The sequence below is a fragment of the Pelodiscus sinensis genome, chromosome 3, assembly GCF_049634645.1.
Source record: "Pelodiscus sinensis isolate JC-2024 chromosome 3, ASM4963464v1, whole genome shotgun sequence".
NCBI lineage: Eukaryota > Metazoa > Chordata > Testudines > Trionychidae > Pelodiscus > Pelodiscus sinensis.
The window spans coordinates 68,929,526-68,948,305 of record NC_134713.1 but is presented as its reverse complement, the minus strand read 5'-3'; the positions used below and the strand labels follow the sequence as shown (position 1 = coordinate 68,948,305).

Genomic DNA, 18,780 nt, shown 5'->3' with positions numbered 1-18,780 from the left:
ATCACTGTCTGGTCAGATGGTCGAAAATATATCCCTAGTGCTATATGATTGTTGTTGGAGCATGGAATTATTACCCATTGCAATTCTATGGAACATTTTCTCCATTAAAGATTTTTACTTCATTTGATTCCACATTTTCTTTCATGTATAGTGCCACTCCCCCACCACCATGACCTGTTCTGTCCTTCCAATATATTTTGTACCCTAGTATGACTGTATCCCATTGATTGTCCTCATTCCGTCAAGTTTCTATGAAGCCTATTACATCAATATCCTCCTTTAATAGGAGTCACTCTAGTTTACCCATCTTATTATTATGTAGACTTCTAGCTTTTATGTATAAGTACTTCAAAAAATTGTCACTATTTATCTGTCTGCCATTTCCTGATGTGTTTAAACTTTTTCTTTTGATTGATTCTCATCTGATCTTACCCATATTTTATCATCTTCCATCCTCTCTTCCTTATTAGGGGATAGAGAAAATCTCTATTAATAAACCCTCCCCTATGAGAGGATCTCTGTCCGATCCCTGTCTTCCTCTGCACCCATAGACCGTCTGCTTTCCCCTAGACCTTAGTTTAAAAACTGCTCTATGACTTTTTAAATGTTAAGTTCCAGCAATCTGGTTCCATTTTGGTTTACGTGGAGCCTGTCCTTCCTGTATAGGCTCCCCCTTTCCCAAATGTTTCCCCAGTTTGTAATAAATCTAAACCCCTCCTCTCTATACCTTCATCTCATCCATGCATTGAAACTCTGAAATTCGTCCTGCCTACCTGGCACTGCACTTGGAAATTGAAGCATTTTAGAGAACACTACCATAGAAGTCCTAGATTTCAATTTCTTTCCTAGCAGCTTAAATTTGGCCTCCAGAACCTCTCTTCTACCCTACCCCACCCCACCCCACCCCATTGGTAGCTACATGTACCACGACCACTGGCTCTTTCCCAGCACTACACATAAGTCTATCGAGACATCTCGAGAAATCCACAACCTTTGCACCAGGCAGGCAAATCACCATACAGTGGATCTAGAGAAGATCCACCAAATCAATTGCAGAGCACTCTGCAGATGACCCCTGTACTGTGCACCCCACAAGAAGAGTAAGGTAAGTTGATGGGACCATTTCTTCTGTTGGATCACTGCAGTGAAGACCCTGCAGTAATTCAACCTAAGGTATGTCAACTCAAGTTATGTTAGTCACATAGCTGGAGTTAGTTATAGTCTATGAGCTTACAAGAAAAGTTAGGAAAGGCTCAAATAAGCTGTTGATTCAAATATTCAGCACTGCTGAAGGTGGGAAATGCACAGAATTGTATATGGATGATAAATATAAAGATCTGTCCCTAATCCATCTCTGGAGTTAAATTAAAATGTGCTGTCCAGAGTCCTTGCCCTTTTTTTTTTTTTTTTTTGCTTTGGGTGGGATTCCTTCTGTGATCAGGTGCTACTATATTTATAATCAGGGTTAGTTCAAGGGTGTGTGAAATGATCCCATTAATTTGGTTCAGGCTACTTAGCTGTACTACTGTGTTTACTTGGATTTGTAAAATTACAATGAATATACTTAATAATTCACAGGGAAGTTCAAACCAGGCATCAAAGTTGAAAATATGTTTAAGCAATGAATACTTGATGATATTGACTTGAGACTAAACAATATTGCAGAGTAAGTTAGGTCATGTAAAAAAATTACTGAGAAGTGCCAGCACTCAAATTGAAATCCATGGTTGAACTTAGAATAGGTATAATTATGGCAGAGCTCTATAACTTGCACTTTCAGTATACTGTTTAAAAAACAACAGAAAAATTAATGTTTTAAAGTCGGTTATAAAGTTTTCTTTTAGATATATGTCCTTGTTTAGTGAACATTCGTCATCCTGCTTTTGTTCTCTCCCTCCTCTCTCAGATTTTTTGGTAAAGAGATTTTAAATACCAGCTTTCTTGCAGTCTTAGCTAAATTGGAATTAATCATATGGTAATTTTACTCACTTTATCTATATGCGAGTTACATAGTTGCATAATTAATAATGGAATAGTGATTCAGTCTGCAGATTTATTGCTATTTAGCATGCATTTGGGCTGCAATGTTCTTTTATTGTAGGACATAGATAACAAAGGAGTCTTTTTTTTAACTCAATTACCTTTTATCATTCAGTAGAGAAAACATAGCTACAAGAAAATCATTTCCAGAAAACTTAAGTTATATTTGTTTTTTTAAAACACATTTTCAGCAACCAGGTGTGAACAATGAATGATGACTTCACTATTTCCCTCACACCTCCATCCCTTACTGACAGTTTAGAGATGGCTATGGAAGTGGAGAAGGAGAACTCAAGACCCCCTTGTTTTTCCTGTGCTTTGGACAACAGAGATGGAGGGAGACACTTTTCTGTAGAGTCTTATCTAGCAAGTGGGTCTCTTAAGAGGTATGTTTATACTGCATTTAAAAGTGTGTTATACTTTTGGAATGTTTCAGTTGCTTCTTTCAGCAGCTGCTTGCCACATTAGAGGTCTTGACAGTGTTTTTACATTTGTTTTCTTCTTCAGCCATTTGCATCCCCCAGACAAACCTCCCACTCATACCTGGGAAGAAGGGTGATTTTATGTTGAACATATTCAGGAGAGCTGGATTCAATTCCTAGCTCTGCCACAGACTTCTTTTGTGATCTTGAATAAGTCACTTTATCTGCCCATGTATTCCTCATTTGTAAAGTGAGGATGATTATTCCTTTGTTTGCATTTTCTAGTTATACTGTAAGTTCATAGAAACACAGATGGAAGTATTCAGTGCCTAGATCAACTGTGCTCCAGTTTGAACTGGGCTGCTTGGCATGACTGCGATAGAGATGATGCTAATAATACTATCCTAGACAGTGATTGGCTCACATCTCATAAATAAGTAGTGTTTTGTTCCTGAAATACCTATACACTTCTAGGTAAGGAAGTATCAGGGTGACTGAGAAGGTGCTGCTTTTCTCTCTGACTACCGAATCTGTAGACAAATATAGTGCCGGGGAATAGTAACTTCACTTTCACAATGAAAGGCCATTTTTTTTGTCCGCTATATTTTCTTTACAGTTAAACTAGCAATGTTAGTCATTGTTATTCAAGAGGTACTGTATCCTTTTTTCTTTAAACTGTGTGCACTAATGATGCAGAATTGACCATAGGTGACAGAGTTAATCCCTGAAGTCTGTAGAATACTTGAGAGCTAAGCTAAAATGATTTTCCTGGCCTAGAGTTTTTATAAAATCACTATGTGGATGTGTTCATTCCAGCTGTTTAAGGTTATGTTCTGTATCTGTGTCCAAAGGGTTACTTACTAGTAAGTCTACATAGAAGAATAAATGCTCATTCTAGAGATAATTATTAGACATGCTGGACCATTCAGGTGCATAAGTATTTCAGCTGTGACATACATTAAAGTATGATGCATATCTCATAAATAAGTAGCGTTTTGTAGGTAATGTAGCAGTCTCCTTCAGCCTATTAAAAACAAGTTGTGTATTGTGCCTCAAGCAGGACCTGTTGTAAGAGTGAAAGATGCTTTAGAATGTGGGTGGGGGTTTATGATAGTGATGCTCTTATGTTGTTGGAATTAGGAATTGCTATATTTCATATGCTCAAACCTTTTACAGTGATATAATATCGACAGCCTTTCCTTGAAGAGCACCGGTGGAGCTTCCAATTTATAGTATATATGCTACAGATACATTGATAAACTAATAGTAATAGGCAAGCCTTCTGTAGGTATTGTATCCTTTATAATCGAGGTTATCAACCTGGGGTTTGGACTCCTGGGGGGCTGCAAGCAGTATTTCGGGGGGGTACCATGCAGGGCCAGCATTAGATTCACTGGGGCCAGGACGGAAATCCTAAGCTTCACTGCACGGGGCTGAAGCCTGAGCAATGTAGCTTCCTAGGAGCCCCAGGCAGTTGCCCTGCTTGTTACCCCCTAACATGGGCCCTTGCTTTTATATACAGAGAAATAGTAGTTGTGACATAGGTAGGGCATGGAGTTTATACCATGCAGGGGTGGGGGTCAGAAAGAAAAAGGGTGAGATCCTCTGCTTTATAATGTATTATAGAAGAATCTGTGACATGTACTCACTTTCTTTTTTCAGGCTTTTGCTGAGACTGGATCCTTCTCCAACTGACTATGAGGAAGATACTGTGGAAATATTTGGCTTTCATTGGGTTACTGAAATTGCATTAGTTGAGTCCTGTAGATTTCTCTTTGGTTTACTTAGGTATGGTGTGCTTATTATCATATCAGTCCATTTCCAAGATTTAATTACACTCCTATCTGTGTTGCTTAACACACTTTGGGGTTTTCTACTTTATAAAATGGTAAAAAACTATAGACATTATACCTCATATATAGTAAACACCATCTTTAAGGCTAAGTTTTTGCCAGGGATATTGTAAGTAAAAGTCACGGACAGATTGCAGGCAATAAACAGAATTTCATGGAAGCCTATGACCTGCCGCTGGCTTTCACTAAAAATATCCTTGACAAAGTTGGGAGGCATGTTCAGCACCCATGATTGCTGGGGCTTTGGGGTCCCCCACTGCTGTGGTCAGTGGGAGCTGTGGGGTTCTCCTGCTATAGGGTTGGGCTGCTGTGAGGGTCCTCATCCCCAGGATAGCTCAGTGCTCAGAGGGGTCCCCTACTATGGTTGGGAGCTGTCAGGTCTCCTTGTTGCCCACCACAGCTGGACAGCTATGGGGGATCCTCCCGAGTGTGGAGGCTGGGAGCTTTGTGTGTGTGTGTGTGTGTGTGTGTGTGTGTGTGGGCGGCGGGGAGAGGGGGGCCGGGGAAGGGTCACTGGATTTGGAGCACGACCCTGGAGACAATGTCATGGAGGTCACTGGAAGTCACAGATTCCGTAACTTCCATGGCATAATCATAGCCTTAACCAAATTATATGACAGCTCAATTCAGTGAGGGGCAGGTGATTTACTTGTAGGGTAACTAAAACTGATGAATTTTACACCAGTGAACTATGCATTAGAAGTATAGTACAATGTGACTTCATGTTGAATTTCTAAGCAGCATGATTCATGCATCTCTTTACTCTGCCAGACTCGGAATGAGAAGAAATATTTGTTACAACAATTTTATGTTTAATTCATAATGTACAGTAATTCTTGTCTAGTCTAACTAAAATCTTGTTTGAAGATTATTTCTCAAAAGTTTTTTGTATGTGCACGTAAACAGAAGTGGATGTTATAAATCAAATACTTTCAACGTAGTATGCAGCATTTTCTTCACTTGTTTGGATTAGCGTAGTGTCAGCAATCTGTTTGGCTACAGCTACTCCGATTAATTCAGTGCAGATGTTTAATCTGGTCAGTGCAAACATACAGATCATTGATAATCCTCTTTGCTACTGTTAATCCTCAGGATGTAAAGCACATGGAGGGTATACTGGTTTTTTTTGTGTGGGTTTCTTCAAACATGCCATATATCCCATCACCCCTTAGAATTCACTATAATCATCGGTACCTTGAGGGTACGACCATGGGAATATTATGGAACATGTTACTAACAGGTTCTGGTCTTTTTAATATAATGGCACAGATCCTGAAAAATGGGAGGAAAAATGACTTTTAAAAAATACATTGCTGCTGCTTCTTTGATAGAAACTATGATTTCCCTCCCTCCCCAAATAGAGGAAAACATGGCAGGCTAGCTCTTTAATGGTTTTGATTAATTAACTGAATCTTCTGTATCCCTTTTCATCATTCTACCTGATTCATTCTGTGCCAAAAATTGATCCTGTTTGGTCACAGGCACATTTTCTATCCATGTAACTGATCTTCCTAACCCCCCACAAAGCCCTGCTCTCTCAACTCAGATTATCTTGTTGTAGGATGATAGGCAGGCGCTAAGCACATTAATTGCCATCACCAGTGTCATTCTCTAGAATCCATTTGTCTCATAGCAGTCAGACTGGTGCAGTCGCAGTTTGCTCTGGGGAAAGCAGCAGGGCTAGGTGGCCTTCTAGGCTGCATCTTATGGGGAAGCATTTCTATAAAATAGAACATAGCTTGTGTGGTGGCTCAGCCCACAAGGTATGCAGCGTTTTAGCTAACCCTTCACATATGGAGGCAATTTTGTAGGGAAAGCGCATCTAATATGTGAACGCTGTTTATCCAGTTATCTTCAGTAACACAGTTTGTTTAAAATTGTATTCTATATGTTTTCAGTGCCCATGAAAAATTATGTAGTTGAACATATATTTCAAATGAGATGCAAAACAGAATTCCTGAATATTTATAGTCCATGAAACTTCCTCTTGTACTTTTTATAAGAATAATCTTGGCTTATTGGTTAATCTTATTCACTACATACACCCTCCTCCCCGCCTCTGTACCAGAGGCATTGGGGGGGTGGGGAACGGGAGCTGCTGCCCATAAGAAGCTGACTTAACGCAGGCTCCCCAGGAGCACTGGATCTGCCTGCCATCCACTGCATTGCTGCCTCTGATAGAGAAGCAGCAGTGCAGAGGGAGGCACTCTGGAGCTGATATGCACAGGGAGCCAGCTTTTGACTCTCTGCATGTGCTGATTTCGCTGACCTGCCTGCCCCCCACTTGCTGCCTCCTACAAAGATTGTAGGAGGGGGGGCAGTCAGGAGCTGATGCTGGGGAGCTGGCTTAAAAGCTGGTTTCCCCCCAGTACCAGCTCTGTGGTGCTACCTTCGCCCCCCCGCACTGCTGCCTCTATTAGAGGCAGCAGCGGGAGGTGGCAGGGGGCAGCTGCTGCAAAGCAGCTTCTGTCCACAAGGAGTCCAAGCTCTACGTGAACAGTGTCTGCTCTGCCTCCCACCGAGCCTCCCTTACCCTCTTCGCAGCAGTATCCCCTGCCTCTCACCCTCCCCCCGCCACCAACAGCAGCCTCTCTCCACGGGGAGCTCTGTATTAGATGCAGCAGTGCGGGGCAGCAGGCAGCCGGTCTGCAGAGAGCTGGTTTTTAAACGGGCTCACTTCACAAACCAACTCCCGCCTGCCACCCCTGATCAGAGGCAGCAGCGCGGAGTGGCAGGGGGCTCCCTGGGAATGGGGCTGGGAGCACAGTGGCTGCAGGCTCTGCTCCTGGGGACTATCGAATAGTTGTGTAACCTAAAATTTCATGTGGTTATACAATATCTGACATCCCTAGTCCTGTCCCAAATCCAACGTTGACAGTTACATTTTGCGCTGTTGCTTTTGAGTTGAGTGTTGGATAAGACTGTGTTAATTACATCCTGCCTAAAGATTTGTTTACATCAGAACCACCCACAGTTGAAGTAATCTTTTAAGTGAGCCTTGTATGGACTTTTACCTATAGTGTTAAGGTACTTGTCTTTCTGGATGAAATATACGCTATTTATCAAAACAATTATTTCTGTTTGTTTTGATGTCTCCACTAACTCCCAGCTAGAATCCCTATCACTAGTGACACTTTCTCAAACAACAATCTTTATCTCTCTGGTTATTATTTGGTGTGCTTCAACATTATTCCATTGCTTTCTTTTTTCTGATCTAAGGATATGTCTACCTTATAGATCTTACAGTGGTACAGCTGTACCACTGCAGCTGCAATGCTGTAAGGTCTCCTAATTAGCCACTCAATAGGAGCTCTCCTATTGTATAATTAAACCAGTCCTAATAAGTAGCATTGGTCATGTTGGTGGGAGATGCTACATAATACTGTGTACACTGGCACTTTGTCAGTGAAGCTTACATCAGTCATGTGGGGTTGGTTTTTTTTTTTTTTTCTTCACACTGTTGTCTAACAAAAGTTTTGCCATAAAGAAAGCATAAGTCTAATTGACGGCCCCTACCTTTTGGGCTCACTCCTTCTCTGCACGATGCTCATTTAATGTTTTCTTTAAAAAAAAAAAAATTACTTGACTTTGCTTCCTGCTCTATTTGCTTCTCTAACTTTCAACCTTGGTATTCTGTGTGTTGAAATCACCCAGTGCTTCCATCTTTTCTGACACAGTAAGTATGGCTGAAAAAAACCATATCCAGTATCTAATAGATTTTGTAGTGTGGATGAAATCTAGCTGGCTGAAGCTCAGCCCAGAAGGCTTTTGTACAATAAGGAGAAAGAATGGTGGAGATTATTTCAGTGTCCTCACATCAACTTGCTCACCTCTTCTTGTACGAGCTTGCAACCTGAAATCCTATTTCATAGGGCTTTTAAAATTTGCGCTTGACAAGAAGGATGCAGCCTTTTCTTTCATGACCTCACCATGATTATGAATGCCGTTCTCACATCCAAATTACTGCCATACACTCTACATGGGGGCAACACTCAAAAGCAATCTGAAAATTACAAATAGCGCAGAATGTAGTGGCATTATTATTAGTTAGGACTTCCTGTAGAGTTACATTACACCTGTGCGCTATGATTTGCAGTGGCTGTCAAACAGATTTCTAAGTGAAGTTATTGGCTTTCACCCTACAAAAACCATGAATTATTGAGCCCAGCCTACTTCAGAGACAGTCTCCCTTTATACAATACTGTGGTTATTACTATTAAATTCAAGTCCTTTTAATTAATAATAGTCATCACCTTAAGTTATATAATGAGGGGGCTGCTGGTTGGGCAATCTCCATGAGGGGTCTTCTGTAATTCATTTCTGCCCCACTTGTATGCCAGACCTTGGAATTAATGGCCTTCAGTGCAGGTTGCGTGACTTGCCTGTTCTCCCATATTTATCCTGGGTCAAGATGGGGATATTGAAGTGTGTTTGGGGATAGAGGAGAAGAAGAAAGCTTGTTGACCTGTCTTGTTTATCACAAATTAAGGGTATGTCTACACTACAGAGTTTTGTCAGAAAAAAGGCCGTTTTTTCAACAAAACCTGAGTTACGTCCGCACTGCAATTGTATTCTTCCAAAAGTAAATTGAAAGAACAGAGGGGTTTTTCCAGTGTTGGCAATCCTCTTTCTATATGAGAGAGGCCTTTTTCTGAAAGAGCTCTTTTGGAAAAAGGCATGTGTGGACAGGGAAGAGGGAGTTCTTTCGAAAGAAGAGGAAAGCAGAAAAAGCACAGGTACCTTGGTGGCCACTCTGTCCATAGCAATCACAGCTTAAATGCGAGAGAGCATCCACACTGAATTGATGCTATCTTTTGAAAAAGCAGATTTCTTTTTTGATGCGCTTTTGTGTGTGGACGTTCTCTTTCGGAAGATCTGTTCCAAAAAAGGGTTCTTTCGAAAGAAGCCTGCAGTCTAGACATAGCCTAAGAGACTGACTAGTACATTTTACAAATCTAAATTAATAAAACACTTAATTACACTTGGCTTATCTCTTGCCCAACATTTTTCTCTGGCTTTTTCTTACCTGCCCTTTCCAATTTTTTGTAAATGCTACTAAAGCAGGGATGGGCAAATACTGGTCCTTGGGCCAGATCCGGTCTACCATGGTTACCTCCTAACAGGCCTCCATACAGCCATATTTACCTGTGCCTCCATTGGCTCTGTTGGCTGTGGATTGTTGTTCCTGGCCAAAGGGAACTGTGATTGCCCGAGCCTGCACTTCTGCAGGTACAATATAACAGCAGCAGCCCACCAGCGGCTAGCCCTGCCACCAATTTATCACCCACATAAGTGCAAAAATCACCTTCTGCGACTCCATTCATGTATACTTCCCCCATATCCCTTCAGTAGGTTGCCCTTTTCTACATGAAATTCTTCTCACACAGGTTTCTGAAACCTGTCCAGTTTTCCCCTTCGTAACTCTCTATTCTCATGTCTCCTTGCTCTATCCCTACACATTTCATGCTTTAGATGTAATTTCTCTGCTTAGCTTTACACCTTTTTTCCTGGTGTCTTCCCTGTCATCCTTGGAACAGCGTTGCGTTTTGTTTATGATGATCTATCATATGCAATGTGTCCATAGCCTGAGTGACCTGATGCTCAGCTTTTACTCTTGTAAGCTTTTCTGGGCAGAGTCTGTTTCTTATTTTGTGTTTTGTAAATGTGTTCTATACATTTACATCACTTTAAAATACATGTCTATGAAATAGCCTTTATCTAATACCATAAAACTGTATTTCTTTAATTAGGCAACATATACACAAATTGGAAAACCTAGTACAGATGAGTTCGTCGGATTTTGGTAAGTTTGACATATTTCCACTTATATTGGGTAGAAGATCTTTTTATTATGTGGGTGTAAAAGAATCTAGCACAACAGGCCCTTAATTCCTGAATGGGGCTTTTAGATGTTACCACAAGACAAACATTAATTATATGTATTAACATAAACCTGCAATGTCTTAATATCTCCAGCTGTATATATTTTTGACTTTACTGCTCTGATAGAATAAAGCTATTAGGAAGATAGATGTCTGCTGTTGCTAGCAGAAGTGTCATGACTGTGTTTAGTAACTGCCAAACTGTATGTTGATTGTATAGCAAATGCATATGGTGTAATCTTGACTCCCTTGAAAGCAATAGGATTTTTGTCATTGATTTCAATAAGACCAGGATTTTACCCACAGTGCAGGGGTTATTGAACCATTAATTATTTGAATTTAAAATAGAATTAATTCAAGCTCACAATGACTATTTTAGTTATAAAGATAGCTTTTTTTTTCATTTCCTCCCAACTTATATATAAACAAGTTGTTATATTTGCTTAGTTTAGACATTATTTATGAATTTCGTTTGTCCTTGCAGTAAAAATGATGATATGGGAGCACTGCAAAACTGTTAATTTGAATTAAATATTAAGGCATGAGAAGTAGTACGTTTCTGAAGGATTATTTGCAGCTTTAGGCTTATTGTGAGTTTGAAGGCCAAATTACTTCAACAGGTTGAGTACTGAAGTAGTTGCTCAGAAATACACTATCTACTCTATGGTATCCTGTTGCTACTTGTAAATCATTACAAAGAAATAGCTGTGCTTTTTGCTTGAGAGAGCCAACCCGTTGGCTCATCAATTAATTTAGCATTTACGGCAATTTCATCATAGTTGTAGGTCTGAGCTTGTCATCTAGCTTCCTGTTATAAGCATCTAGATTCAAAGGTTAGTTGATTTGTCACAAAAATCTAGTTTTGATTGTGATTTTTACTTTTATGGTTTCAGCCTGCAAAGGATTTTATTTTAAATTCCAGTTTATCTTCTATATGTTGTTTATGCAACAAGTTATGTTTTTTAATGTAAGCATCTATTTGGTGATCTTTATTTTATCTTGTTCACTTTGTCAGATATCGAGCTACCTAAATACAATAAAGTAAAATGGTTAACAAAATAATGCAAAAATATTCACTACAACAAATATAAGAGCCAGATTATTCTTCTATATGTGAAGCACCGTGTACTTCAGGGTATACTTAGTCTAAATTCTATGGCATTGTTGCTACTATTTCTACTTCCAGTGAATCATTTGTAATTTCTGTAACATTATCTATTTTTGGAAAAGCCACAATCACTTCATACATCTTCTTATGCACTTTCTTCTTTTACGATCATTGGTATAGTAAAATGATTTCATTTATGTAAGAAATGCATGTGGGAGTGTTCTGTTGAAGTGACAAGGTTGACTAAAGATGTGGTCCAGGCCCTGAGATGCATGCAGTCCCTGAAGTCACACACCAAGACACATTTTTGTAAAGCCTTTGACTGTTCTTTGATCAAATATTATTATTATTATTATTTATTTTATTATAATAAATATTATTACAGGTTGAACCTTTCTAGTCTAGCATACTCTGGTCTGGCAACATCCATGGTCTGGCATGATTTTAGTTAGCTGGATGTCCACTTATCATGGGTGTGGCCAAGTTTTCCATGGTCCCATAAAGTTTGTTTACAGTTATCAGTCCTGGTTCTCAGTGTTGTGTGCTGTATTTAATTTCTAATTTATCCCTAAATGTCTTCTAAGGACCTAATAAGCAGTGGAAGGGTTGGTAATGCTGCTAAATATTGACTTCCAGTGGTCTTTCAAATTGTCTGGTTCAGAACCGGTCAGGTCTTAAGGATGCTAGATTAATGAGGTTCAACTGGTACTAGACCTAATGTTAGAAAATGGAGCATCTAACAATTTACTCTACTGAAGATAACTGCAAAGCTGATGGATTAAATTTTCTGCCCCACTTGGCCAGAGTGCACATGCATTCTGAGTATTGGCAGGAGAAATTGGCCAAACTTGTTTTCATCATCCCAGAAATTTAGTTTGGGCCCAGGAGATGGGTTGTAATGGTATATCCAACCAAGCCATATTGTCCTCCGTTTCTCTCTGTAGCTTTGGAGAAATCTCTGAGATGTGACAAGTGTGTAAAGATTCTTTTTCTCCTTCAAATTTTTATGGTTGATATTTTAGGTCACTTTCAACATAATATTTTATAATGGGGGTACTCAACTCTTGAGTGCCTTTTAATTGATGGGTTTGGTACTGCAGTCTTTCTCATGCCATCACTTCTTGCAGGTTGCTAGTCAATTCAGGTAGATCTTCTGTAGTTCAGACCTCCAGCCTAGTCACAACATACAAATGAACTTCTTCTAATGAACTCCTCACTGGCATCTTCTGCCCCAACTCTTGGCCCATGAAATTCAGCCTTGTGTTCAGGCTCTCAAATAACTTCTGCCCCCTTCTTGAGGTTTATGGCACTATATCTGGTGGGGAAATTGAGGCCTACCCACTACTCTGCTTTCCAATGCAGGGGCATCATAAACAACAGCTGCACCCTACTTGATTTCAGTTCATTGTTCCTTCCTTCCTGGGCTGCCTCTTACCTGGCCCTTTTTAGTTTCATTCTTACATCAAGACCCCTCTCTCTTTCTCTCTGAAAACCTAACTTAAGCAAACCCAGCCAAAACTAAACTCTAGCTATCCCTCATGCACCTTTGGCAAGAAAAGCACTCCCTTTCTCATTCCTCTGGTCCTAGCCAGTTGCTGCTGAAACCCTGCAGCTCTTTTCAGCTGAGTCTTCTGGGCTTTGATTGGCTGCTCTTTAGGTAGTCCTGTAGTATTCACTTTCATTGCTCCTTTCTTGTCATTTTGCTGCTTCCTAGGATGGGATGTAGTAGAATTTTGTGGCCTCCTGTAGGGAGCTGTAAAGGCCAAGTACAACCTGTCACACACTTGAGTTAGTGTCATGACATGTATAAATGTAAACCTTAAAACAAAATTTAATTGTCTCAGAGAGGTAGCTATGTTAGTCTGTAACTGGAAAAAATTTAAAGAAAAATGAATAGTTCTGCAGCACCTTAGAGACTAATAAAAATGTAGGTGGTATCATGAGCTTTCATGGGCACAACCTACTTCTTCAGATGAATGGAGTAAGGGATCCAGGGTACAAATAAATAACAGAGAGAGGGATTGGGAGGGGGAGGGGGGGCGGAGGAAGAGAAGGAAAAAAATAGGAAAAAATATTGTCCATTAGAGTGTGCTAAATGAGGCTAATAGAGTGATCTATAATTACCCAGTGCTTTGCTTTTTATGTCATTAGGGTGTGGAATGTAGTGGCCCATCCAGGTCAGGTCTTTGTTCAAACTTTGATTACAGGTGTCAAACTTGTAATGGAACTGAGTTCTGCAGCTTTTCTCTCAGGCTGGTTTTTGAAATTGCTTTGTAATAGTATAGTCACTTTTAGAATCCTTTAATGAGTGCCTGGGCAAGTTGAAACGTTCCCCAGCAGGTTTCTGTGTGTTACCATTTTCAATATCTGATTCGTGTCCATTAATCCTTTGTCATAGAAGCTGTCTAGTTTGGCTAATATACATGGCAGAGGGGCAGTCTCTGCTCTACTGCCAAAACCATATCCCTTCCTTCCCATTCCATACAGCTGAAATGCAGCTTCTTAAAATGCTTTTGGGCTTCAGTGCTCATATAGTCTGTCTAGGGCAGGGCTACTCAACTTTGGAAGCCCCGAGGGCCACAATGATACTCACAGCACATGCCGAGGGCTGCAACTTAGAGTGGTTGCATGTACATGCAAATATATATATGCTAATAGCTTCTTTCACACTGACGGGCATGAATACAAAGCACTTCCCACAATGCCCTGGCACTCCTGACACCTCTTCCCTGGGGGCTAGAAACGCCAACGCCCTGTACCCGTCTGTTCCAGCCAGCCCGTCCGCTTGCATCTTTCAATGCTCACCCTGCTTGGGAGACTCATCACTATGCTCAAAGGATCCCACCTGTGTGCTGAGCCCTGTGTAAATCCAGACTGCACCACAAGCCGCAAACAAACGGGCCACGGGCCGCATGCGGCCCATAGTCCTCATATTGAGTAGCCCTGGTCTAGGAATTTGTCTGATGACCATGTTTTTTTCATTCTCTATGCTCTCCTTATAACAACTAACCCATAAGAATGCTTGTTTATATCTTCATAGATTCTAAAGTTGTGCTTTTCTGCCTTTTAATTTACAAGTCAAGGGGAAAAAATGAAGATCATATGAATGAGTTCCGCTGTTCTGAATTATGTATAACATTTCCTCTTTCTTCTGCCTTTATTTTTACCACGTTTTGTGATAGTTTGTATGGAGAATACTTTGCAGGGAAAAATTGTTAACACAATGTTTTGCCTGCAATTGAATGACACTGTTTAAACAGAATTGTTCTTGATACTTATTGTAAAATATTTTTGACCGCTACAGTGTGTCATTCAGAAGAAATCTTCATAATAGTAAAGAAGTGATTTTCCCTTACCCTGATAATTTTCTGTTTTTATTTTCAGGTCAGGCAGCAAACCTACATTCGGAAGCAGGCAACATTAGACAACAGTGTATTGTATTTCTGCATTATGTGAAGGTGTTCATTTTCAGGTGAGATGACACATGCAGTTTCAGTTACTAGCTAACTTATTGTGAGTATTTAGTTTTGCATAACCATCTTTTATGCATCCTCTAATTATATCTTGTGTTGTTCATTCAGATACTTGGAATCTCACAAAACAGAGGATGATGGGCTACTCCATCCATATGAAGAACTAGAAATCCAGCTCCCTTCGGTCCTGGTTGAGGAGCTTCATTCCTTGACCTTACAGATTGGACATCTGTATGAACTCCCAAGTGGTATCTTAGGAGCATTTACCATTCAACATCAGGCCAAGGTTTGAGAGATCTTTTTAATACACAATGTAAAAATCCAGATTTGACTCTTACAAATTATGATTAATAACAATTAGTTTTATTTTAGAAATGGGTATGAATGTCATAGAATCATAGGAGTGGAAGGGACCTCAAGAGTTCTTCTAGTCTCACCCTCTGTACTCATGGCAGGACTATTTTTTTCTAGAGTATCCCTGTCAGGTGTCTGTCTCACCTGTATATAAAAATCTGCAGTGGTGGAGATTCCATCACCTTCTTAGGCTGGTTTTTTTTCTGTACTGGATTAGCATTATGGTTCTCCTAGCCCAGCTATCATGGTGATGGAGTAGGGGTGAAGCATTGCCTCCTGCCAAAAATATCCTGTACCTAGTGTTGTCCCTGTGGCAGAGCCATATCTCCCTCCCCCTGGTGTGACAGCAGTCTTTTGTAGCTGAACAGCTTCCTCAGCATTGAATGTCTCTACATGAATACTCTCTCAAGGAATTTCTCCTGGCTTGGATATTCCTCAGCAGAGCCACCTCCTCCCATAGCTTTCCCACGTGCTTCCTGAGAGATTCTAGGAGCCAGTCCCCTTTCACATTGGATGGTTCCCCCAGCCTGGTGCTCTGTGAGTGGGAACAGCAGGCCACAGTCTGCAAATTGACACCAGGATCTGGATAGAGGCATCCATGGTTAGGTTTTCTGGAGAAGACATGTGCAGCATTGGCACTGGTGATTCAGCCCTTCCTAACCATAGTGATTATATTAAGTCTTCCTCTTGGACTTTCCTGTTGGCAGTCCCCATTTTACGAGCTCCCCTTGATTGCTTAGCTGCTGGTTTTTAAGGCCTTCTGTCCCCCTCATTAATCATAAGAACATAAGAATGGCCGTACTGGGTCAGACCAAAGGTCCATCTAGCCCAGTAGCCTGTCTGCCAACAGTGGCCAGCGCCAGGTTCCCCGGAGGGGGTGGACCGAAGACAGTGATCAAGCGATTTATCTTGTGCTATCCATCTCCAGCCTCTGGCAGACAGAGGCCAGGGACACCATTTCTGTCCCCTGGCTAATAGCACAGCAGGAGGGTGATCAGAAGGCTGATTCACATTGATCAAAGATTGAGGATGATCCAAGGAACATAAGCTCAAACCTCCCCAGTCACACAATCCCAACTGACCCTGTAACTTAAATAAGCTGAAAGAGGGTATGTCTAGATTACCCTCCTAGTTCGAACTAGGAGGGTAATGTAGGCAAACCGCACTTGCAAATGAAGCCCGGGATTTGAATTTCCCGGGCTTCATTTGCATAAGCGGGGAGCCGCCATTTTTAAAACCCCGCTGGTTCGAATCCCGTGCAGCGCTGCTACACGGGGCTCGAACTAGGTAGTTCGGACTAGGATTCCTATTCCGAACTACCTAGTTCGAGCCCCGTGTAGCCACGCTGCACGGGGTTCGAACCAGCGGGGTTTTAAAAATGGCGGCTCCCCGCTTATGCAAATGAAGCCCGGGAAATTCAAATCCCGGGCTTCATTTGCAAGTGCGGTATGCCTACATTACCCCGCTAGTTCGAACTAGCGGGGTAGTGTAGACATACCTAGATAGAAAAACACAAAGGCTGTGTCTACACTGGTGCGATCTTGCACAAAAGTGGCTGCTCTTGTGCAAAAACTTGCTGTCTGTCTACACTGGCCACGTGTTCTTGCGCAAGTAAACTGACGTTCTAATGTATAAAATCAGGGTTTCTTGCACGAGAACTCTGATGCTCCTGCTCAGGAATAAGCCCTCTTATGCAAGAGCTCTTCCAGAAGAGGCCAGTGTAGACAGGCAACATTAATTTCTTGTGCAAGAAAGCCCTATGGTTAAAATGGCCATCAGAGCTTTCTTGCGCAAGAGAGCGTCTACGCTGGCATGGATGCTCTTGCGCAAAAGAACATCTCTTGTGCAAAAGCACATGCCAGTGTAGACACTCTCTTCTGGAAGAATTTTTGCAGAAGAACTCTTCCGCAAAAGAGTTTTTGCATGAGAATGCGCCAGTGTAGACGTAGCCAAACAGATAAACAAACTCAGCTCACCCAAAGATTAGTACTCTCACCTTGCTTGTGCAGCGGGAGGATCTCCTTCTTCCCCATCATGGTCCCTTGTTTGCAGTTGCTTGTTCTTATGCACTTATTAGTTAAGTAACAGCCCATATTGCTCAAACACAGATAATTATGTTTTGACTTTGGTCATATTAGACCTTGTATTTTCTTTGTACAATATTTATGCCTGTTGGAATCCTTATTTGATACTGTGCAAATAAAATCTAAGACAGGTTGAACCTCTAAAATCTGGGACTCTCTGGTCCCGAGATATCCATGGTGTTTATCCACAGTGGCAGTGAAAATTCTTGAGTTGCCAACTAGAAGAGGTACAAATTCTAAGAAGAACATCTTTGTGAAGGAGAAAACTGCAATAACATAATCTCTTTCTGGAACACTTAGCAGACTAACATGTTATACTGTTGTTAGATGTGTCCAGTTGTGATAAGAGAATATTTGTATTTTCTGTTGTTTAAAAGGGATTCTATGCTGGCAGCACTATTCAAATCATTATGAGGAAAGAAAATACTTATGATAAGGAATTGTATTTAGATTCCTGCCATTCAGTTTGTTTGGGACAAGGATTGATGAAGAGTTGATGTTCTTTTTTTCTAATGATGGGTTCATTACACTTTGAATAACTCTGAGATTTCAGAGGTTAAAGTGGTTTAGTACTCTTGCCTCCAAATGAAAAAGCTAATCATAGTTATGGTCCATTACCAATTCTTGCTCTTTAATGTGTGTGTTAGAAGGGGACACGTAGAGTTGGTGGTGCTTCATCTGTTCAGTTGGAACTAAGATGTTCTGAGTTTAGATTAATGATTTTATGAACCTGCTCTAAATAGAAGAGTAATTGTTAAATAATTGAATCATTTAATTTGATATTTGATATCTGTGCAAATCCACATGGACATAGGAGTCTGCCTGTCCGCATAGTGCTTAGGATATGATCCAGGCCTTGCTTACGAAATATGAAATTAGGAAAAAAAATTCTCTCTTCTCACAGCTGTTTCCTCCATCATGGCACTTGCTGCATCTCCACTTGGATATCCATTGGCTAGTGCTGGAAATTCTTCATATCCTAGGCGAGAAGATGCTGCGTAAGTCCATCTGTTTATGGTGCATGTTTTTGCTCTGCATTTTTTTTTAGTCATTTAGTTTTTCCCTCCTTCCCAACCTGTTCCCCTCTCCCTCCGTTATATAAGATTCTAATCTGAAGCTGTTCAAATTATTTTACTTTCTTTGGGTGTAAGTTTCTGCATTTACTTTTTGGTCACTGTTAGAGATATTGACTACAATCAAAAGCAGTGAGGGCAGGTTATGTCCAAGTTTTCCGACATACTTCAGCTAGTGCATCTCAATTTGGATGTACAGTATGCTTACTAATCCAGTCTTCATCCTGTCCTAATGAAGGTTGACAAATCAAATTGAATCGTGGATTTGTGGTACTGGGATTAGACTGAGCCATCAAAGTATTTTCTCTTGAAACGTCAAATGACTGAGTCACTTGCAAAAATTAAACACGGCTAGAAGGGCTGACAGCCTCTGAGGCCCCTGAGCAAGATGTGTGTGGTAGGCCTCTTTCTTCCACCCTGCCCTATGCTCCTGGAAGGGGCAGGGCCAGGGTAGGCAGCACTGATCACTGCCTGGAGTTCCCCACACCACC

The 18,780-nt window shown here is 40.9% G+C and overlaps 1 protein-coding gene across 8 annotated transcripts in view; it reads left to right on the top strand.

Annotated features, from left to right (window-relative positions):
• MMS22L (MMS22 like, DNA repair protein) overlaps positions 1–18,780 on the top strand; it is a 141,324-nt gene that overhangs the window by 4,331 nt on the left and 118,213 nt on the right. For 7 of the 8 annotated variants that reach the window (XM_006118427.4, XM_006118428.4, XM_075923913.1 and 4 more), the window contains 6 exons: positions 2,232–2,426; positions 4,125–4,250; positions 10,066–10,118; positions 14,690–14,777; positions 14,887–15,064; positions 18,121–18,214. In XM_006118427.4, the coding sequence (XP_006118489.2) occupies positions 2,248–2,426; positions 4,125–4,250; positions 10,066–10,118; positions 14,690–14,777; positions 14,887–15,064; positions 18,121–18,214 (718 nt within the window). In that variant the 5' untranslated portion in view covers positions 2,232–2,247. The remainder of the gene's footprint in view (positions 1–2,231; positions 2,427–4,124; positions 4,251–10,065; positions 10,119–14,689; positions 14,778–14,886; positions 15,065–18,120; positions 18,215–18,780) is intronic. The other variant, XM_075923917.1, reaches the window with a different exon arrangement.